Raw genomic sequence first — 23,969 nt, 5'->3', positions numbered from 1 at the left:
TCTCAATTGTTTGGCCTTATTTTAAGGAGTGGAGAGAAAGTTCAGAAGAGCAGTGGTAAAGCATATGCCTTGCATTCAAATTTTTTAACATAGGACGGAGTCGTTTGTAAGTAGACGAAACTGAGGTAGACGCTCCAAAGTTGTCCCTATGTAATGACTTCAGAGTTGTATCATCCAACAGGAGAACAAGAAATCTAAAACCAAATATTCAGTAATCTTCAAACGAGGCAGTTCAATAAATTAGCTACTGACCTTTCAATAAATTATTTTACATTGAGTTCACAATTTATTATGCAGCCATACGAGTACTTTAGATAAAAGAACAAATACGGTTAAGTACACTGGAATCAACAATCTCAGATATGCAGATGACACAACATTGACGGCAGAAAGTGAGGAAGAATGAAAGAACCTTTTAATGAAGGTGAAAGAGGAGAGCGCAAAATGTGGCTTAAAGCTCAACATCAAAAAAAGAAGATCGTGGCGACTGGTCCCATCACTTCCTGGCAAATAGAAGGGGAAGAAATGGAGGCAGTGAGAGATTTTACTTTCTTGGGCTCCATGATCACCACAGATGGTGATAGCAGAGACAAAATTAAAAGACACCTGCTTCTTGGAAGAAAAGCAATGACAAACCTGGATAGCATCTTAAAAAGCATCACCTTGCCAACAAAGGTCCGTATAGTTAAAGCTATGGTTTTCCCAGTAGTGATGTATGGAAGTGAGAGCTGGACCATAAAGAAGGCTGATCGCCGAAGAATTGATGCTTTTGAATTATGGTGCTGGAGGAGACTCTTGAGAGTCCCATGGACTGCAAGAAGATCAAACCTATCCATTCTTAAGGAAAGCAACCCAGAGTGCTCACTGAAAGGACAGATCCTGAAGCTGAGGCTCCAATAGGAGAAGGGGATGAGAGAGGATGAGGTGGTTGGACAGTGTTCTCGAAGCTACCAGCATGATTTTGACCAAACTGCAGGAGGCAGTGGAAGACAGAAGTGACTGGCGTGCTCTGGTCCATGGGGTCACGAAGAGTCGGACACGACTAAACACCACCACCACCACACTGGAACGTTTGGATGGGATATTTTGCCTGCTTTAAAGATGGCGGCGGCAGCCGAAACGCCGGCTCTAGTATCGCTTGCTCTTAAGGAGCCACTAACCCGAGCTGAAGCAGGCATCACTTGCCCGCTCCAAAGATGGCGGCATTTCCCCCGCCCCCAAACCCCTTCCCTCATCTCCGTTGAGGGCTAGGCGACAGCTATCCCTGACCTCACTTCCGCTTGTGCAGCAGCCATTTTGTCTTTCCGTTGATCCTGCTGCCCGAGCTTCTTCCTCCCACCCGTCGCCGCGGACCGCGAAACTCCAGTTCCACCCCCTGGGGCCTGACTCTTAGTCTAGACCCGACGGCTTGCTTTTTACCCCGCCAGGGAACTTGCTTTGCCCCCCATCACTCTCGCCCTCCCCCCCCTGCTCCCCGTTCTCGCTTTTCCCACCCAGCCACCCACCCCGGTCCCGTCTCCTTCGCGGCAACCTGTGACAGGAGACGCTTCCCCCCCCCCAGCCTCCCCGTCCCCCTTCGCCTCCCAGGGACCCCAAGTGCGCACCCCGCCTCCCTCAGACGGCTCGACTGTCCCGATCCTCCCTCCGCCGCCGTGGGGGCTAGAGAGAGAAGCGAGCCTAGGGAAAGCGAGTGAGGAGGAGGGCAAGGTCCCGGCGGGCGGGCGGGCGGGCCGGCGTCCCTCCCTCGCGCGCCCGGCCATGTCGAGCGAGGAGAGCTACCTGGCCATCCTGCGCTACCTGACCAACGAGCGCGAGCCTTACGCGCCGGGCACCGAGGGCAACGCCAAGCGCAAGATCCGCAAGGCGGCCGCCTGCTACGTGGTGCGCGGCGGGACCCTCTACTACCAGCGCCGGCAGCGGGACCAGCAGCGCTTCGCCGAGCTCGAGGTGGTGCTGCAGGCCGAGCGACGTGCCCGCCTCATCCGAGCGGCGCATCTGGAGCCCGACGGCGCCCACCGGACGCGCCTGCAGACCTGGCAGCGCCTCTCCAAGCGCTACTGGTGGCGAGGTGAGCGGGGAAAGGGGGGGGGGGGTTGAGCGGGGAAGCGACGGGTCTCCGGGCCCGAGCGAGCCAAGCGACACGCGCGCCACTCGCCCGCCACACCTCCTGCTCCAGGCTTGGAGCGAGGAGCGCCGCCCCTGGTCTAGGCGGACGGAGCTCGCCGCCTCTTCCTCGGAGCTGCTGCAAGACGGGTCGGAGGGGAGCGAGGGGTTGGCTGTGTCCTAGGACGAACTCGGAGGAGGAGGGGTTCCGCTTAAACACACACACACACACACACACACAAAATAATCCCCCACCGAATGCACCCGAGTCTCGTTCCTTAGTGAGCATGTGCTCGCCTGTGGTTAAGGTAGCCTGTCCAGCCCCAGTGCAGCATCCCTTGCAGTCAATGGGCGATGTTGACAAGAAGGATGGTGGGCTGCTTTGTGGATTTTGGCTGTGGCACCGAGTCTTAAAGTGAAAAAGGTGAATCAGACACTAACGTGGTTTTCAGGTGTCTTCAGCTCAGTGTCCGTCCCCCCAATACATTTTGAAACTTAGGGTAGATGCCTCCTTTTTGTTTTAACGTTTATCATTTTACATAGCTCACTTGTGTTCAGAGGGCTTTGCCCTGATCTGGTTCTCACAAGGAGACTCCCAACTAAGACACCCCAGCCACTTGTCCTCCCTGTTTGTTTTCCTATTTGTCATGTTGAGCTGAGCCATAGTTTGGCTTAGCATGTTGGCCAAACTCAAGGCTCGCGGTTTGGCTCTATCCAAGGTTTATCCTGTAACCAAGCAATATCATGATTTGACTGGGAGACCTAAACCATGATTTAGGAGCAGCATGGTGGCTGGGGTCTCCTCTCCAGGAGCCTTAGTGTTCGTTCTAAGCCATGATTTGGCTCGGTGTGGCAAGCACAATAGTCAAGTGGTCAGTAGTATGCCTAGATGGGAAGTCTAGTTTCAACTGTGCTCAATGGGAAACAAGTTCTGCTGATTTCAGCAGATCTTCAAGTAAGTTCCTATTTCCAGATGAAAAAAATCTATTCCAACCAACTGGATTAATTTTTGAGTAAACGAGTTGACTGCAAGTTGTTTTTTTAAATCTTGGAAGCACACTTTGTTTTTGGAAGGTTTTTTCTTTTTCTTTTGCATAACTATAAAGAGCAAAAACAAGAGTAGACATTAACATGGTTAAGTGGATAGTCAGCTGTATGGAATGTGCTAATGTGTTCATTAGATAATATAACTGTTTCAGAGAAGATCTAATACAGTGGACCTGCAGAGACATTAATGGTTTAAAAACAATTATTAAGAATATTTTAATTCAAAATATGAGGTTTTCCTGTATATCTAGCACAGTATCTTATTTGGGGTTTGTTTTTAAAAGCCTGTAATAGGAGGACCACACAGAAACAAGACTAGCAACTTCAAGCATATAAATATAGCAACTCACTGCTGTGTAGGCAGAGGACCAACTTGGTAGGGATTGTAGACTCTAAACATTGTCTTCAAAGGACAAAAAAACACCTTTAGCAGCATTATGCACAGGCTTGCTTGTGAACCAGGAACATTTCTCAGAGGGTCAAAGAATGTGACTTGGCAATCCATCTAACAAAGACATATCTGCTGAAGAACTTCCTGTGCTGTTGGTTCCAAAGTGTGGGGATTGCAAAAGAAAAAAAGCGGTGGGCAGGCCCATGTTGCATGGATATGTGTGCAGCTTTCAGCAAGTGCATCATTATCATGATTTGGCACATGGATCAGGAAGGGTCTGTTGAATTTGCAGTGTCCCAAGCACAGCGGAATGATGAGGAGTACGTGCCACATACTCTATATTATTTTATTTACACTTCAAAGCTGGTAGGTTACAGAAAAACATCTTGCCTCTGCTGGCGCAGAGAAAGCATCCTCTCTCCTCTAAAGCACGGAGAGAACAGTGTGAAAAACAGGAAACCAGTGTACGTCACATCCAGTCTCCTTTCCCGTGGGAAAACCCAACAGCAACTCTGACTGGAATGTAAACATTGTCTTGTGACAAGCATTTCGCTGCACAGTGAAGAGAGCAGAAACCAACATCCTCCCCCTTTCTGTGAACATCACTGGGCAGCGTGTTCGTACAATATCAGTACAAACCCAACTTCTGCACATAGGTACAGTGTTGATCCCTTGATACAATCTTGGACAATACATCAGCAGGAATTTCATTACCTGGCATATAGGACACCGTTACGAGTCCCTTCTGAATACGTTCCCTAGCATGTTGCAACTTCAATTGCAAGTGCTTCGTGCTTTGCTTACAACCTTCAGAATTCAGCAAAGCCAAACATGCTTTGTTGTCCTGGTAAACCTGGATTGGACATTTGACAGGAATTTTCATGTATTTGCACAATTGTAACAACCATTCACAATCCTTAAGTGAATAAGACAGTGCATTCAGTTCAGCTTCACAAGTACTTAAGCTAACTGTTGTTTGCTTCTTGCATGACCAATCAAATAGACCCTGATTGTACATATAGCAAACTCCAGATGTACTTTTCCTGTCTGTTGTGTCACTTCCAAAACTTGCATCTGCAAATATCTCAAGACCACCAGACTTCTGATTGTTAAATCTCAGTCTGTAATGCATAGTGCCTTTCAAATAGCGCGCTACGCGTTTCAGAGCTTTCCAATCCTTAACAGTAGGATTGTTGACTTGTCTGCTTAGCAAATTACAGCTAACAGCAATGTCTGGTCTTGAACATCTGGCAATGAGGTTTAGCTTGCCTAGCACACTTCTGTACAGTGTAGTGTCAGAAAATGCTTCTTCAGTGTCATCTACCTGATAACCTGTTGTCATCGGTGTGTCTACAGGGTTAGCATCCATCAGGTTTAGTTTGCCTAACACATCAGCAATTTTCCGTGACTGGTGTACTAGAATGTTACCATCTTGATCTCTTTCTATTTCCAGAGATAGGTAGTTGTTTACCTCACCAAGATCTTTCATGTCAAAGTGTTCTTTCAGTTGAGCTAGGGCGTTATTGTACATTGTGACATCATCCCAAAAGAATAAAAGATCATCAACATAAAACAAACAATACAGTTTCTTTTGCCCCTCCTCTTTGACAAATACACATGGATCAGCTTTCCCTTGCTTAAAACCTAGAGAAAACAATACTTCAGTGAGTTTTGTGTGCCAACACCGTGCACTTTGTTTGAGACCATAAAGGGACTTTTTCAGAGCACAAACAAATCCCTGTTTTACCTGTACGCCATCAGGTGGAAGCATATAAAGAGATTCACCTAGAGATCCGTACAGAAAAGCTGTATTCACATCGTGGTGACTAATGTGTAGATTCTCCTCTGCAGCTAGCTTGAGCATAAGTCTAATGCTCTCATACCTCACTGTGGGTGAGTAGGTCTCGTGATAGTCTTCACCTGGTACCTGTGCAAAACCTCTGGCTACCAATCTGGCTTTGTGTCTGACTATCTTGCCATTTTTATCAGTCTTCGCTTTGAAGACCCATTTGCTTCCAAGCAGTTTCATTCCTGGAACTACTGGAACAAGTTCCCATGTTTTGTTCCTTTCCAAGGAATCAAGCTCAGCCTTCATGGCATTTAACCATGGCTCAGCTTCCTTTGAATCCAAATCCTGGATTTCTTGGAAACTTGAAGGTTCAAATAACTTTTTGGAGCTTTTAACAGCTGTTACTGCTATCTTAGCAAACTCATCAGCAAATCTCTTTGGAGGTCTGCCTTTTGTTGCTCTTTGTGACCTGCGAATTAGCCTTAGGTCTTCAACACTCTCCTCTTCCTTCTTAGGAGAAAAGTGACCTATTGTGAACAATGGTTCCTCCAATTCTTGATCAGAGCTTTCAGAGGGTCGCATAGAGGCTTTCGCACTCTTGAAATCCTCTGAATCACCTGATTCAGTTTCAGACTCAGAATCAGAACCTTCATCAGTGGGTGTGGGTTGCTGTGGCTGCTTTTGACTATCCTCAGTCTCATCACTGTCATCAGGATAACATTGGAAAATTCCCACATTCTCCCCCCACTTGGCATTGTACTCAACACTTCTTGTGAGCTTAATTGTCTTAGAGTCAGTCATCATTATTCTGTAAGACCCTTTCTGATAACCTAGAAAGATACCATGCAATCCACGCTTGTCTAACTTGGAGCTTTGTGGTGAGTGAACCCACATGTCAGAACCAAAAATTTTCATGTCTTTGATGTATGGTTTCTTGCCAAACATCTTCTCATAGGGGGTACAACCAATCGCTGAAGATAACCTGCGATTATAACTGTAAACAAAACACGAGAGAGATTCGGCCCAATAACTCTCTGGAAGATTGGCATCATGTAGCACGGTTTTTAACCCTTGAAGCAATGTTTGATTTGCCCTCTCGCAAAGTCCATTCTGCCATGGCGAGCGAGGACTAGACAAATCGTGTTGAATTCCTTTCTCAGACAGAAAAGCTTCAAACTGCTGAGAAGTGAATTCCCCCCCGCGATCAGTGAAAAGAATTTTTATCTTCTTACCATGCACATTTTCCAACCAAGCACAGAATTCCTTGAACCTTGGAAAAGCCTCTGATTTCTGCTTGAGATTATACACATAAACATACCTGGAAAATGCATCAATGAGAACCATGAAGTACCTGTTTCCACCCAAAGAGGGCGCTAGTGGTCCAACCAAATCAGCATGAACAATTTGGTATGGTTCTGTAGCTTGTCTACTAGACACCTTACCTTTCACAGCCATTTTCACCTTGTTTGCTGCGCATGCCTTCCACTTCATGTGGTACCTGCAGGGTTTAATAGTCATACCTTCAACCAAGGCAGGCATTTTAGATACTGCCTCAAAATTCAAATGACCAAATTTTCGGTGAAAATCGTGAATACATCCTGCATGCAAACTTTTGTTAGAACCTGCAATGCAACAAGTGTCATCCTGCACAACATCATCATAATACAAAACATACAAACGATCAACATATTCAGCATGCAATACATAATCATTTTTCTTTGTGATGATGCACCTTTTGTTCTTAAAGGAAACATCAATTTTCCGCTCATTCAGCTGTCCAACGCTGAGCAGATTATGTTTAGCATCTGGTACATAAAGTACATCTTTTATCGATAAGTCCAAACTGTGAAGAACAACAGTTCCATAGCCTTTACTGGGGATTGTGTGGTCATCCGCCTGGTGAATTGCACCTTCCTGCGGTGCAAAAGACACGAACAGTCGCTTATCGTTGCACATGTGGTGCGTTGCAGCCAAATCAACAACGAAAAAAGATCTAGACGTCTTCTGGACCTTTGCAACCTCTGGAGTGAAGCGTGAGACCATTGCCTTGTGCTGCGTTGTCCTGGACACCGGACCTTCGCCTTTGCCTCGGCCTTTTCCACGCAATGAGCTTTCGCTACGCTGCTCTGTCTTGGCCCTGGGATATTTGCATTCCCTCTTCATATGGCCTAGACGTCCACACAAGTAGCATTTCATTGCCTTCAAAGCTTTGGCGCCATCTGGTGGTTCCACTGCACTCTGGGATGATGTCTGTGAAGACTCCCCCTTTCCCATGCAGCTATCACCCTGGCGGTCTGCTTTTTTCTGAATCATGGCAGTATCACAAGCTACTCTGAGCTGAGCATGTGGCTGATTGGCATCAGATTCCCCATTTGCATCAGCCAGCCTTCTGCAGCTAGCCATCATGACTCTGGCATTAGCCTTCTGCGTCATCTCTGCTGCTTTAAATCAAGCTGCTTTATACAAGCTGCGTCTCTGCTGCTTCAAGCCTCATTCCAAAGGCAAGTTCAAAAGTGCTTTCTCTCTGCTGCCTTAAATCAAGCTGCGTCACTGTTTTCTGCAGCTGCTTTATTCCAAAAGCACTTTTAAAAGTTACTTTCGGTTTCCCCCAACATAGGAGCTTGTTCCTTTGAGCCTTTGCCTGTGCCCGGCAAAATGGCCTTAAAAGTTCAAAGTCCAGCCATAAAGTCATTAATTAGGAGCTGGCAGGCTGCCCGGAGCATGAGCAACATACCTCTCATCAATCATCCTGACGCGCAGAGATATTGTCCGATCCGTCCCTCTGCTTTCCTTTGCATTCTTTGCCGGCATTCAGATGACTGCGTCTTTCTGGGCCCATAACCAAAAATGTTGAATTTGCAGTGTCCCAAGCACAGCGGAATGATGAGGAGTACGTGCCACATACTCTATATTATTTTATTTACACTTCAAAGCTGGTAGGTTACAGAAAAACATCTTGCCTCTGCCGGAGCAGAGAAAGCATCCTCTCTCCTCTAAAGCACGGAGAGAACAGTGTGAAAAACAGGAAACCAGTGTACGTCACATCCAGTCTCCTTTCCCGTGGGAAAACCCAACAGCAACTCTGACTGGAATGTAAACATTGTCTTGTGACAAGCATTTCGCTGCACAGTGAAGAGAGCAGAAACCAACAGGGTCAAGTAAGCAACATTGAGATGCAGCTTGAAGGAGTGGATGTCTTGAATTCATGCATGCAACTCTGATTTGCACTAAGTCACACAAGGAGGTCTGGTAGAAGGTGGAATTGTTGATTCTTGATTATTCTGTTTCCATACCAAGACCATGTAGGTCTTGAAAGACCTACATTGGCTCCCAGTACGTTTTCGAGCACAATTCAAAGTGTTGGTGCTGACATTTAAAGCCCTAAACGGCCTCGGTCCAGTATATCTGAAGGAGCGTCTCCTCCCCCATCGTTCTGCCCAGACACTGAGGTCCAGCTCCGAGGGCCTTCTGGCGGTTCCCTCACTGCGAGAGGCCAAGTTACAGGGAACCAGGCAGAGGGCCTTCTCGGTAGTGGCGCCCGCCCTGTGGAATGCCCTCCCATCAGATGTCAAAGCGATAAACATCTACCTGACATTCAGAAGACATCTGAAGGCAGCCCTGTTCAGGGAAGTTTTTAATATGTGACATTTTAGTGTATCTTTCATCTTTGTTGGAAGCCGCCCAGAGTGGCTGGGGAAACCCAGCCAGATGGGCGGGGTACAAATAATAAATTATTATTATTAATATTATACAGTCTGAGTGGAATTATCATCAAAATGAAAGACAAATGTTGTTATTTTCTAGAATTACATGCTGAATATTACCTGAAAGGGCAAAGGTGAATACATCCTTTTTTGCATCAACGAAGCAATATTTACAATGTTTTTTGTTTGTTTTTTTGCATGCCTTTCTTTAGGTATTCTGAAGCAAGTTAAAGATTATATTAAGGAATGTAGCAAATGCCAGGAAAAATTGGATCGTTCCAGATCTTTGTCTGATCCTTCTGAAATGCTGGAAGAACTAGGTTTAGACACAATATCTCACGAAGATAGTAATGAAACAGATGATGAATTAAGTAACTCAGCGTCGCTTCCAGCAGCTTTGCCAAAACCTGTGAAAAAGAAGCCAATAGCCAAACATGAGCTTGTTTTTGTAAGTAACTTTTTATATAATCTGGTACCAAGGTTTATTTTATATTTGTATTACTTAATGATGTAAATAAAAGATTTAAGCTAGGATTTACAAGTAAACAAAGTTTAAACACACTGCTTCTTACTTTTTCTTTTTTAAAAAAATCCCAGGTTGATAGTAAAGGTCTTGTGAAACAAACTTCTCCAAAGCATTCTCTGTCAGTCTTAAACCAACTGAATCAGCAGCGGCTTTCCAGTCAGTTTTGTGATGTTACTTTGCTTATTGAAGGTGAAGTGCACAAAGCACACAAATCTATATTGGCAGCCAACAGTGAGTACTTCAGAGAACTTTTCATCGAAAAAGGAGCTATTTCCAGTCATGAAGCTGTGGTGGATCTTTCAGGTAAACTGATCTAAGCAAAAACAACAACCCATAAATAATGGGGGTTTTTTTTTGGGGGGGGGGCTATTCAGAATTTGTTTGGTTAAATAGAAAAGATGTTGAAAACCTGTAGGGTGTCTTGTCCCGTCCCCCCACCCCCAACACCATCAAAGAGGACTGAATGATTTCATTTTGTCTGTTTGCATACTCTGCTTAGATTGATAGGCAGCTGATTTAGTCAGACAAATTTCCCCAGCTGGTTTATTTATTTAATAGATCTTTACCCTGCCCTTTCAGGACAAGAAACTCCCCCAAGGCTGACAGTAATTCTTTATTAAGTATATTAATTACAGATCAAAAATATTGAAATAACCAGATAAAAGCAGCAGAGAGCAGTGACACACATTAAAAATTAATAAAACTCTGAACAAAACAGAAGTTTGTAAAGATATGCTGAAAGGCCGATAGCAACAAGGCCATACATACTTCCCTACAGAGAAAATTCCACAAGATGTTGGGTCACTGCTGAAATGAGCCTGTTTGATGCTTGCCATATTATAAACCGCCCTGTGATCTTTGGATGAAGTGTGGTATAGAAATTATATGTATGAATGATCAACCTTGATGGAAGGCCAGAAAGCTGTTTGTGAGCAGGATGCAGGGCTATATACATGGCCTGATCCAGTAGGTCTGCCCTTCAAGACATGCATACCATTCAGTATGCTATGCTGTCTCCAGAACTAAGTCCCAGAGTTTCTTTGTTTCTGCTGGCATTTCATATGCACAAACAGGAGGAGCTAACAGGGTGTGGTAGTAGAGGACGGAGATGCCAGGGACACAGAACTACTGCTGTTGATATGTGAGTAAGGAGGTTGTCCAGAGTGTATGGGAGAAGTTTCATTAGATCCCAAATACAGGGAATAATATATTGCTATACTGCCCATATTTAGAAATCACGCAGCCAGAAACATAAGACATTAAAACAAAGTGAACTTAAAGAAACTAGAGAGTGTTACATTTTGCTAAAGAAAAGCCTCTTAAGCATGTTTCAAACAAATGGAACATCTCTCTTTTTGCTTGTATAGTTTCTCCAGAAAATATGTTAGGGGTTCCTATTCAGTAGAGACCAGAGCAGGCAACTTTTACTTTGAGAGGGCTTCTGGGACTGCCATATGGATAGGGCACACAGTGTCTTATTTCTAAAATCCTTCAGCTGCACTTCTAAGGTATTCCTCTCAAAGTTGCATAATTTGTCCTGGCAGTATTCATTTTCTCTTCAGAACTCCAAGAATGTGGTCATACAAATCAAAAATAATCCCTGAGGACTTTGTTCATATGGCTTGAGGCTGTTATTATAGTTAGCTGGTAATGAACAGAACCAGCAATTTATTTCTAAATAGTGATCATCTCTTAAAACCCTTTTGTCACCTTCTTCCTTATTTGTTGCAGGCTTTCGCAAGGCCAGCTTCCTCCCTTTGCTAGAATTTGCTTATACCTCAGAGCTGACGTTTGATTTCTGCAATATGGCAGCAGTAGCTGAGCTGGCCCAACATCTCGTCATGACAGAAGTCCTGGAAATCTGTGAAAATGTGCACAAACAAATGGAAGATAAACAAATCACAGTGTACCAAAAAGGAGATGTTCAGATAGTCGAGGTAGCGCAAACTCTTTTAGAGCAGAACGAAAGTGAGGTAGCTCAGAATCTTTCAGAGCAGAACGAAAGCCCATTGAACCCAGCGGACAGTGTGGAGCAGCCTTTACCTACAGAAGATGCTGTAGCAACTGTGAATGGAACATGTTCGAGTACTGATGTGGAAGAAATGGCTATGCCTGAGGCTGCACCACAAGCTGCTTCAGAGCCTCTCGTGGACAATCCTCCAGAGCCTCTAGTGCAATCTACTTGTGTAGAAATGACCGAAACTGAAGAAAAAACCCAAATCGTAGAATGTACCGCAAGTCAGACTGTTTCTGTAGTGCAGTCAGAGCCTCCAGCAGCAGAACAAGTCATTATCAGCACTCGGGCAGAAAGCGATACTGATCAGAACGATGGAAGTGAACAAAACGCGATCAGCGAAGCAAATGCAGATGCTGCCTCTGAAGATAATCGGGAAGGACTTAAGCGAAAACGTGGCAGGCCATGTAAAATGCAGAGCACTCCTCAGTCTCAGTCAGAGACCTCAGTTTCCGGTGAAGATGACACCTACAAAAGCAAGCTACGTCAACGTTCTGTGAGTGAGGGAGGCTATATCAAGTTGCACAAGGGCATTGAGAAAAAACTACAAAATAGAAAGCCGGCAGCCAAATCAGCCATTCAGCAGGTATGCTCAAAATCTTACCGTCCAAAAAACCTTTTTTGTGTCCACTGAGCTATTTGTTTGCTTGTTTGTTTGTTCGTAGTAATAAGGATATCTCTTTGCTTCCCTTTCTTGCATTTCAATCCCAGCAAGGCTTCCAAGGTGGTTTACAATAAAAAAAATAATTTTTAAAGATGTAATGTATACAAAATCGTAACATCATCAGATGTAATGATTAAAACAGTCAACAAAAGTAAATTCAACAGTACAAGAAAACAATTCCAGTTTCACTGTCCTTTTGCGATCTCGCTGCTTCCTGCTGTACCCTTAATATCAGGGGCAGACATAACAGGGCCTTGCCAGAGCATGTGAATTCACTACAAAGATATGCAGGAGATATTCAAGGACCGCTTTTCCCCATATCAAGGCCTAGAGGGTGCCAACCTGAGTACAGGCCTTTTCTCTGGTGACTCCCTGTTTATAGAATGCTCCCCCCAGGGAGGCTCACCTGTTGCCATCATTATATATCTTTAGGCACCAAACAAACAAAACCTTTCCTTTATAACCAGGACTTTGCCTTCAGCTATCTATGGCCTTTTAGAAGTGGTTGGGATGCTTTTTAAATATATGTTTCCTCTTCATTGAAATATATCTGTGTGGGGTTTATTGTCTATTTGTTTGGTTGTAAGTTGCTTTGGCCTGGGCAAGATAAAGCGACTGACAAATTTAATAAATGATGATGATGATGATAATTTCACGATGAATATGCCCTAAGTTGTTTCTTCCTTTCAGGAGGCTTATTGCAACATTTGAGAACCTATGAATTAATGTGTAGAAGCCTTGAGTAAGCACAGCCTATATGTAAACTACTTGTAGAGTGGTTTGGTAATGTGTAAGAAAGCTGTAATCACAGCTTCACCATGACATCTTAATTCAAAATTAGATTTGTGCTCCATTATTGAACGCTTTGGTCATTGCAGCTTCTACGTTGCTCTATATAGAGGTGAGCATGCACCAAAAAGCATCGCTCCTTGGAGTCTACATGTACAGCATGAACATCTGTAGCAAAGGATATGGCAGACATACAGCTGTACATGTGAAGACTTCAGTGTGACCTGGGTCCCCAATCACGTAGAATTCTAGCTGTACACAGAAACGCTTTGGTGTTAACATACATTGGTGCTGTACACACAGAAAACAGGTGCTGGAATAACCTGGGACGCTTTTGCTCCTGTGAAGAGGGCTCACATGTTGTTGAATTGAGCTAATATGAGCATGTAGGTTTTATGGGGAATATCACATATATCTTCTTCATGTCCGTTTGCTAAAATTGCTGAGATATTTTAAAAGAAAACTTCCGTTGCTATTCCACTCGGCTTGTTGATTTTACAGTCCCTCCCTCCCCCTATGTAATGTTAATTGTAACCAATCCTTTTCAATTAGGTTGCCATGAAGCTAGTGCAAAGAGGCAAGAAGATGAAGCAGCCCAAGAGAGACACTTCAGAGCACAGTGAGACAGAAACTCAGCACAAATGTGGTGAATGTGGAATGGTTTTTCAGAGGCGTTATGCTCTTATAATGCACACACTGAAGCATGAAAGGACAAAGAATTTTAAATGTCCAGTACGTTTCCCCTTAAAATTACTCTAAACTGGCACTTCTGTAGCAATGCTTGTTCATGCATTTATTACTTAACTTTATTTTTTTTTAAGTGTACAAATTACCATTTAATGTAGAGTTTAAAAACGGCTCAAGTGTTATGTAAATGTTAACAATAAGTTAAAAGCATCATGCGACTGAACGTTCCCTAAGATTTGTCATTCAATAACTTAAGAAATATAGACAATCTTTCAATAAATCTGTTGGTTTTGTTAATCTGTGTTGTCCTAGAATATATTAATTTAAACAGTTTCACAGTAAACCATAATTTCTCATACCAATATACAGTATTGTTAGAGGAGCATTGTTTCCCCCTGTTGTTTTTTGCTAAAATTGTTTGGTTGCTTCTAGCAAATTGACATATGGAACTGTGTTTTTTAGATAACCCCAGTAGTAACTTAGGATACCAAGGGTTAGGGTACCCTAGTGTTTTTGTAACTGATTATATTACAAACGTTCTGAAAGATAGGAAATTCCCAATATATGTGCAAAAATATCTGCCTGTGTCATCCCACAGCTCCAGCAATTGTCCTGTCCTTTTCTATAAATCAGGTTTAATGTTATGGTTTTAAATTCCATTGCTATTAGATTTTAAAATTTCCCTTTAAATTTGCTGAAACTGGCCTGGCTAGGGAATGAGTACATAGTCATTTCCATGCATCAGTTCTTGTTTCATGTCCAACATCTCTCTATTCTTTAAATGCTAGATTAATTGAGTTGTGTACAGCCTACCACTTCCCTTTGATAATCCATTTGGCATTTAACATTGCAATAATCTCCCAGCGTGGTTTTTCAAAAGATAACAATTCCAACTTAAACTCCCATCACTGCTCTTAAATATGTTTCAGCTCTCCAGTCAGATAGCTTAGATTCATAGTCTCTAGATCTTGGAGTGTTACAAGAGAAATGTTGTCGCCATTCCTGTCTGCAATTTGTAATATGTATAAAGTGGAACAGACTTCTAGATTATACATTACTTTTATCTGTAAGGTATGCATACCTGGAAGTAAGTCCCTTATCTAGTAGATGGAGAGAACTCTTCCAGCTACAAAACTGGTATGAATGTTGATCTCTGATTCTTAGTGTCAAGATTTCAAGTGACATATCAAAACAATTTTATGTTTCTCAGCTGTGCAAAAAAGAGTTTCAGTATGGTGCCTCGCTGCGAGCCCACCTTGTTCGCCATACCCGAAAAAATGAAGTGACTGTTGCAACTGCCAGTATAGAGGAGAGTGGTGCAGCTATGAAGGGCAGAACTAAACGGGAGTTTATCTGTGATATATGTGGAAGAAGTTTGCCTAAACTCTACTCTCTGAGAATCCATATGTTGAAACATACAGGTGTAAAGCCACATGCATGTAAGGTAAAAGTAATGCTTTATGGTCTCACATTTTTGATGTATTTCTTGCGATATTTTAGCCATGTGGCTTAAAGCTTATATGAAGTTCAATTGCTATCTGAAAGTAACAGAATTCATAACAATGAATACTGCTGAAATGAAGGAAAGGTGGATGGGAACTTTGTGTTAAGTTTTAATGTAGCCTAGAAAAACCTTGAAAAACTTCAGTATTAGGCTGTGAAACCTTTCATGAATTATAAACCATAGTTGAAATCTTGATTCTGCAATACTTCAAAAAGGTGGATGTTATGGCCACCATGTTTCATTTACTTAATCCCAAAGGCCTAGATTTCAGTTTGAACTCGCATTGGCTGCAGTGATACCTAAATAATATTTAGCTAAGTCATACTCAGAGTAGACATCTACAGAGTAGAGTTGAAATCAACTGAGGTAAGTTACTGAAGCCTATTGATTTCATTGTGTCTGCTCTGCGACTAATGTTGATATCACCCAGCAAGTTTGGCTTTTATATGTATTGGGTGAAATCCAATGCTGCCATTCCACTGGCAGAACAGCTTTTGATCCAGCAGTGGTGTCTGTGCGCTCCTGAAATATTCCGAGCAACCTGTTCTTCAAGACCTCCCAACAGCCCACTGGAGGGTTGTGAGGGCTGCAGAGGGAATGGACCTGGGAGGAAATCGCCTTTTCTTACGTTAGCTGATGCCTCCACTGGATCAAAAGCTATTATGTGAGCAGAACAGTAGCGATTGATTTCATTGATTATAAAAACATCTAATTACATTTGCAGGTGTTCCATAGGTGTTGGGAGTTTAGTAGGCAGGCTTGCTACATTTATTTATCTGTTTTGCAATTTTCAAGATTGAAATTTGAATTGGTCATGCTAGGTTTCTAAGATCATCAATTATTATCTCAGTTTGCACTGTCATTAAAGGGTATGCATTACCTAAAAAAGATTTCTCAGGTGCTCTCTGTCTCTCTGGAGCTTTGAGTTTTACTGGAATAAGTTTTTTCTTCATCACTGAAATGCTAAACTACTTCTGCACGTACAAATTGTGGGCTGTATCCAACTAAGTAGATCTGCTAGCACAAGGATTTCTGCTTTCACATGGGAGGTTTGCCACCCTCTCTTCTCCCACATGTCCATTCCGCACTCCCGAAATCTGCTCCAGAGGATTGGGAAGCCCCCCAGAACAGATTTAAGGGGGCACAGGGAGTGGAGAGGGAGATGAAGTCCCTTTAGCAGCCAAAGGTAGTTGCACTAGTGGATCTGTTTAGTTGGATACTAAATCCCTTTGTCTTCTTGTCTCCTAGTTTTGCCATAAAACTACTCTTACTTTACCATCTAATGCTTCCTTTATCGTAGGTAGTTGCTGTCTGTTTGGAGGGATGGTAACATTTGCTGACATTTGATCTCTTGCAGATTTGTGGAAAGTCGTTTACTTACAAACACGGTTTAAAGATGCACCTTGCGCTCCATGAGGCACAGAAGCAGTTTAAATGTGAATTGTGTGATAAGTCTTTTGTCACAAAAAGAAGTCTTCAGGAGCATATAAGCATTCACACAGGTAAATGAGAGAGACCCTTTCTTATTAAGGAAAAAGTAACACCTGCACTATGCTTTCATGGGTGTATAAACTGAATGCACTCAAACCACAAATACTTAGCTAGTGGTTTCAGTTCAGTTCAGCATTCCAGCCATAAGTGATGAGGGAGCTGAGAGACTAGAGCTCTCCTGTTTCAATTTTCAACTGGCAGCTTTGAATCGGTATATTAAATTCAGCTTTATTTTATATTAAATTCAGCTTTATTTTATATTAACTGCTTATTTTATGAACATTGTTGCTGATTCATTGTGTTAACAGTTGAATCAGCTAAAAAAGGGGAATGAAATTATTTTCTCCGCATCCCTTACCACAACTTATCTCCCATTTGTCTGTAGTACAGGGTGAGGCTTTTCCCTTTGTCTTCTTTGTAGTCCCGCAGTCTCTTTTCTGTAGCCACTGCCTAACTGTTCATCATCTCCTGTGAGCTTCTTCCATTTCCACAGAACCATATCTCTACAAATTTCTCTACAATTCTGATGCCTTCTTGGCCCTGTTGTACTCATTCTTTTCTTCTGCCTTAGCTGGCTTCTTCTAAAGAATGTTTGACTTATTGGTCAGTGGAATTGTTAGTCAATTATTCAATGCCTAAATATTTTTCCTACATGTGTAAAAAGACTGGAGTGTGGTGCAACATGCCTTAGCTGCCCCTGTGCCATAATTGTCAACAACATATCTACCTACTCTCAACTTCCTTTCATCCCATTTGCTGCCTCTACTCCCTTTCCTAGTGAATATTCTTCTTTTTCTTCTTTGTTAAACTTGTATACCACCTTTCACCTGAAGATCACAGTGCAGTACACAGCATAAAAAAAAAACAAGAACAAAAAATACATAATAAAAAACATAGCATTTTGCTGACAATGGACTCCAAAACTCCAGTCTTGTTATAGCCTACACTCCCTGGTAAATGGAGCCTAGTTGGGCTCTCAGTCAGTCAGTCAGTCAGCAGAGACTGGAGTGGGAAAGGATTCCTTCTGAGGACCAAAGATGCAAAAAAAGGCTGGATTCCTCAAGAGGAGGAATTCCAGCAGCTGTGGAGGAGGGCCAGATGAACAGCTCACTTCTTCCACTGATGGTCTCTAGCTGCTACTACCTCTGAGAGCAAAGTATCTATTTTCCTCAGCTAACCTCCTTCCTGTTATATTTGCTCGCATTGTCTTCTCTCATTTTTTTAGGCAAAACCATGCAAGGAAATGCATTTCAAAAGCATTTTTAATGTTAAAAATAATTTTGTTTTTTTGCCTTAAGTTGAATACGATAGCATCTATTAAAGCCATTGCCGCTATTATTTTGTCAGGAGAATCAAAATACTTTTGCTCACACTGTGGAAAGTCTTTCCATAGAGCTTCAGGACTTAGCAAGCATATAAAGAAACACCAGCCAAAACCTGAAATTCGGGGATATCAGTGTACTCAGTAAGTATGAAAAGAATTGCAAGCCTTTAAATGTTTTAAGTATATTTTTGCCAATTTCAGTGGGTATCAAAATGAATTCCCATGTTACTTTTACAGAAATCTGCCAGGCTGTTTCAGGCAAGCCATGCCCGCTCCACAAAATATGATGTCATGTGTGGGGTAGATAAGGGTGAGGCTTGACTCCCTGCTTCCCAGACACCTGACATTGAGATTATCTCGGCTGGTAGAGCATGAGACTCTTAATCTCAGGGTTGTGGATCCTGTATAGCAGGAGGGTTTGGACTATATAATCCTTGTGGTCCCTTTCCAACTCAACGATTCTATAGCAACCAGCTGGCTGTTGGGCGCATCAGAAGTGCCATACAAAGCACTTTGCACTTTGCAAGTGCTTTCTGCACATCACTTCTCAAGTGCCCAACAACCAGCTCACTGTGAGGCATTTGGGAAGCACTGCACCGAATACTTTGCAAACCTTGTGCTTGGCGCTTCCCAAGCACTGAGTGCCGGGCTTCCAAAGCTTGCTTGCTGTGCGCAGGCAGCTCTTTCCAAACATCTGACAATTAGCTGGTTGTCAGGTGTTTGGGAAGGGTGGCACACAAGGCTGAACAAGCCCTTCAAACTGTTTCTCCCCCGTGGACTAACTTTTACAGATGTCAATTGCTCAAAGCCATTTTGATTTCAGACACGTGGTTGGTCCTGCCCATCTGTCCAAGGTGGGTTACAGTGGTGGTTGGGAGATGAAGACCTGGCCCACCAGGCCAAAACTGTTCTCCACCCCTGGTATAGATTATATGTGGTTTAATGTGAAAGCAGAGTTTTGCTCTTATCACACTTCATTTCTTATGACTTGTACAGGGCGAGTCCTTTAAAAGAGGCCCCGTGGATACAGAGTACACATGTTCCACGGCGCATCTTTTAAAAGACTCACCCAGTACAATGTTGCTTGTGATAGCATAGGGGTGAGTGAGTGGCTGTGGGTTTCTTAGGGAAGGAAAGTTGATTTGTCTTTAAAAGGCATGGGAACAACTTTTCAATAGAAAATTTGGGCTTCAAAATCAGACTCTTTTCTTTTTTATAAAAAAATTTATGTTATATTACACTTTGTAGCTAAGACCACTATAAATCAAACAAGCTTGCTTGTCAAGAAAAGAAAGAAAGAAAGTGAATAAAAAGGATGGGGGGAGGGAATCAAACTGTTTTCTATAAGGGTAGAAGATTAGCCCGTCATCAGACTTTTGTAGCATAGCAAGTTGGGTCATACTTTTGTGAAGTATTAGACGCCTGTTAATGGGGATTATTTTTATAGGTTTTAAATTTTTTTACTAACATTAATTTCAGTGTATCTATTCTAACCTGCCACCCTGGGCTCCTTTGGGAGGAAAAGCAGGACAGAAATCTAATAAATAAAAATAAGCAACTCTCCAGATCCAGCCCATAGTTACATTAACATGAAATAACAGTCTAGTTGGGCATGCAGCTTATAGCTGTACCTCAAATACCTTTCCCAGTAAGTTCCTTTAACAAAATGTGTACAATTGTGTACTCTTTCAGATGTGAGAAAAGTTTCTATGAACCCCGAGATCTCCGACAGCACATGAACAAGCATCTTGGGGTGAAACCATTCCAGTGCCAATCCTGTGGAAAGTGCTATAGTTGGAAAAAAGATTGGTATTCTCATGTGAAGTCCCATTCTGTTACTGAGCCTTACAGGTAAATCAAGTAAACTAGTCTAAGCTTTGAATAAATACTCAGATGATAAAAGACCTGTAGCCAAGTCAGTGTGTACTTCGTAATTCTGCTTGTGCATAATGGAATGACTTTTGGATGCATATTTTAAAATTCTGTGTCATAGCCATCAGGAATGATTAATATAAAATATTTTGATTATGCCTCAGCTTAGACTTCCTACAGCTCCTTAAAGTTTCTTAATATGTTAAAAGGCAGCTTTGTACTCACCAAGTAATCTGATTGGGATAAAAATGACTTCCCAGCCCAAACACTTATTATTGTAAGAGTTATAAATACTTTTAGGACTTTTCTATCCTGCTCTAATTGTCTTCTCATTTTTTAGGTGCAATGTGTGTGGCAAAGAATTCTATGAGAAAGCTTTGTACAGAAGGCATGTCAAGAAAGCAACTCATGGGAAAAAAGGAAGAGCAAAGCAAAATTTGGAACGTATTTGTGAGCACTGTGGGAGAAAATTCACCCAGCTTCGGGAGTACAGAAGACACATGAACAACCATGAGGGTAAATCTGACAAGTTTAATTTTAAGAATAATGCCATGTTTCAATAAATGAACAAAATTTGGGACTTAGAAAACATTAAATTTAAGAGGGAAATGGTTCCAGTCAGCACTGCTTTGAGATGGGCTAAAAATAATGGACTGGGTATAAATAAATGGTGCATTTATGAAATGATGAAAAATTAATGAACAAATGAGACTATCATGCAGTAGCCAGACTGCCATGATTTTCTTAGCTCTGTATAATTTTTCTACATACATCTTTGTAGAGGACTTCAGTGACTTTCAAGTATGCTTTATGAATTCAGCCCATGGACCTGATTAGACCCACTAGGGCTCCCCATTGGGCCTGCAATGCCATTTTGGACATGCCCAATGTCTTCAGGTGTGGGGCAGGAAGAAACCTGGCTCAGCTGAAAGGGCATTTGCAGACTAAACAGCTGATCAGTGTTGCATGAAAAGCCTTAAGCAAAGCACCGAGTAAGGTATCAGTCAGCTGATTGTTGGCTCTTCAGCAGCACCTTTCAAAGCATTGTGCAAGAGCACTTAGAAAGGGGCTCATGAAGACACCTGGGGGCAAAAGGTGATTGGGTGTCATGTGCCAAAGTTTGCCCAGAATACGGGAGGGTAACCATTTGATCCACTGGCCAGATCCAATCGTCCACCCATGCAGTAAATCGTTAAGGAAAGTGTTGTAATGTTAATAAAAACACTATTTCAACAAAGGTTCAAATGCAGAAAATGCTCCAAGTGGCTGGTAGCAATATATTGTAACATGGGCAGATGAAAAAAGAGTGAGTGCTCTATTGTAATTTGGGGGTCTGAACTAATTAACCAGTAGGTTTTCCTTAGCCTTTCAAACGTTACCTCCTTTCTTTCTTATTTTGTTAAATAGGTGTTAAACCCTTTGAATGTCTGACCTGCGGAGTGGCTTGGGCTGATGCACGTTCTTTAAAGCGCCACGTACGGTCACACACTGGAGAGAGGCCTTACGTTTGTCCAGTATGCAATGAAGCCTACATAGATGCCCGTACTTTAAGGAAGCACATGACCAAGTTCCACAGGGATTATGTACCTTGTAAAATTATGCTGGAAAAGGACACACTTCAGTTTCATAATCAGGGAACCCAAGTAGAACATGCCATCAGCATTCTAACATCTGATGTGCCAGAACAAGAAACAGAGGTTTGCAGTGAAGAGATTGAAACAGTAGTAGTGACTGAAGAAACACTGGAAACAGGTGCAACTGCTGAAGACTGTACAACAGTTTCCACACTTTCTGACCAAAGTATCATGCAGGTCGTCAATTATGTGTTGGCACAACAAGGACAGAAAATGACTGAGGTCACAGAAGCCATTCAAACTGTAGAAGTGGAGGTAGAACATGTTTCTGATCTAGATTGAATACAAAAGTTCACGAATAAGGAAGGTGACCTGGGTGAAGCGGCATGCAATTATCAAAGTATTAACCATCGTACTGGTTGGATTTTTACAGTAATTGCTCCAGAACACTGCTCAGAGTTTCTTGAATGTGTAATACCAACCTCTGTAATAAAACGCAAAATCAAAGACTTTCCATATAAGCCATGGACATGTACTAAGACTACTGATCAGTTGTAATCACTTAGTAAAATCTCAAAAATAAAGTCATTGGTGTGGTAGTGTTAGGTATGTTGTAGTTTTTGTTTTCCCCTCTGCAGTTTGCTTTTACAGTGGTACCATGGGTTAAGAACTTAATTCATTCTGGAGGTCCACTTTAGCTAATGGGGCTAATTTCTTAACCTGAGGTACTATTTCTGGGTTAGCGGAGTCTGTAACCTGAAGCGTCTGTAACCAGAGGTACCACTGTATACTGCTGTTTTGGCTTTGTTGGGCAGTTTGGTATGCTACGGAGTTGTGCCAGTCACTTAAAAACTCAGCTATGTTTGAAGTTCACTGAAAAGCAGGCCAGGAGTTTGATCTGCAAGTTTACCTATGAACCTGTTATCGATATAGATGAATATTCTGATCATGGGAAGGACTGAGGCGGTGAGTTGTACTCCAGTGCGTATGTTGGGACAAATCTCTGCTGCATTGTACATTCCTGCACTTTTTCAGTTTTGTCTCTTGCATAACCTGTAAAAGTACTTTTAAGATTGCATGTCCTACAACTAGCAAACATATTTGTATACTTTATATATATATGCTGGTGCAATTATGCTTCATTAAGAGCACTGTAAACAAAGAAAAACTAAGGAATGTGCTGTGTATATGAAAGCCAAGAGTGGTTATTTTATTTTGTTGTACATTTCAACTTCCATGAAACCTAACTTTTGTATATGCAGTTATGAAAGGTAAGGAATTAAAGCCTAGTTGCCAAGATTAATAATTTTAAAAAGAAAAACTTGACCCATTAGAGTTAGATGCAAAAGAGCACCATAGGGTTCCTATTGAGTTGTTTATCAAACCATAACGGATGAAATCTATATCCATAGCAGTGATATTGAGCTACTGTCGGTAAACTCTAATCAAGCCAATTACTATTTATTATAGAGGCTTGAAGTTTGTATTTGTAAAGAAATTAATTTCTGAATCAATTAGGAGCTAAGCTGTTACCTGTTCTCTGTAAAAACAGACCAACAGAACCAATGCCTTATAAGAAGTACAGCATCTCCTCCCATAATGGGGATATTGAGTCTTTGTTTTCTGCAGATTGTAAGTGGTGATTGTCTCTTGTAAAGCTACCAGTAACAATTTACTGAAGCAGAAAGCAAAATTGTTTAGTGTCTGTAAATTATGTATACCTTGATTAGTCATATATTCAAGAAAACTACTCACAAGGATTATAGAACTCAGTATGCTTGTTAAAAAAACAAAATGTAACTATGTGAAACATGAAGGCAAGGGACGTGTAATGGGAGCAGACTTGGCTACAGGTTCTAGTCCCCCCCCCCCTACTTTAAAAATACAGTCAAGCCAGCGATTGAATGGGTATAAGCACAACCATGTGGATCCAGTATGGCAACATCTGTGTCAGTGGCAACGTGGCTTCATCTCAGAAGTTGTTTAAAATATTATAGTGTCAGTAATGATGTCTGCTTCTAAACATTCTAAATTGTTTACTGTATACATAACTAGTTCAGGCTTTCACCTATCTTAAAAGAATCATGAAATTCCAGTTGAAATTATGATACCTGGCAACAGGGGTCCAAGTTTTTATCTGTCTCACTTTGTTTTCATTAAACAAAGGATAGCCAGTTAAAGAATACTGTTGTGTTATGTTGCTAGTTGGTGTGAGAAAAGATGTGAAGTTGTTTGTTGTTCAGTCGTGATGTATTTGAAACATTGCTTCCTTCAGTGACGGCAAGAAGCCCTGCTACTGCAGAAATTTAAATTCTCAGGATTATATCAAATTTTAATAGTAGAAACAAACCAGAGCTTGTTTAAAATGGAAAAGTATTCCTGTACTGTTATATTATAGTATGCATGTACATGGTACTATACAAAGAAGGTATCTACAGCAAGGGACTTACAAGCAAGAAAAAGAGAAAAGAGCTACTGGGATGTCATTTC

General features: G+C 42.1%; 1 protein-coding gene across 1 annotated transcript; it reads left to right on the top strand.

The window, feature by feature from the left end:
• The first annotated feature begins 1,615 nt into the window (after window positions 1-1,615).
• ZBTB11 (zinc finger and BTB domain containing 11) lies at window positions 1,616-23,664 on the top strand. The gene is made up of 11 exons (XM_079974355.1): window positions 1,616-2,068; window positions 9,247-9,482; window positions 9,632-9,863; window positions 11,292-12,160; window positions 13,580-13,759; window positions 14,925-15,158; window positions 16,576-16,720; window positions 18,057-18,174; window positions 19,726-19,884; window positions 20,246-20,421; window positions 21,313-23,664. The coding sequence occupies exons 1-11, from the start codon at window positions 1,759-1,761 to the stop codon at window positions 21,819-21,821; spliced, it is 3,168 nt and encodes a 1,055-aa protein (XP_079830481.1). The 5' UTR covers window positions 1,616-1,758; the 3' UTR covers window positions 21,822-23,664.
• The last annotated feature ends 305 nt before the right edge of the window (window positions 23,665-23,969 follow it).

This window comes from Podarcis cretensis, assembly GCF_951804945.1.
Source record: "Podarcis cretensis genome assembly, chromosome: 4".
NCBI lineage: Eukaryota > Metazoa > Chordata > Lepidosauria > Squamata > Lacertidae > Podarcis > Podarcis cretensis.
Note: the sequence above shows the minus strand (reverse complement) of the source record. Positions and strands in the feature narration are given on the sequence as shown.

Excerpts from the sequence above, each read along its gene's own strand:
- ZBTB11 (XM_079974355.1), top strand. The coding sequence starts at position 1,759 with ATGTCGAGCGAGGAGAGCTACCTGGCCATCCTGCGCTACCTGACCAAC. Across the intron at positions 12,161-13,579 it reads CCAAATCAGCCATTCAGCAG|GTTGCCATGAAGCTAGTGCA; the intron begins GTATGCTCAAAA and ends CTTTTCAATTAG. Across the intron at positions 16,721-18,056 it reads GCATATAAGCATTCACACAG|GAGAATCAAAATACTTTTGC; the intron begins GTAAATGAGAGA and ends TTATTTTGTCAG.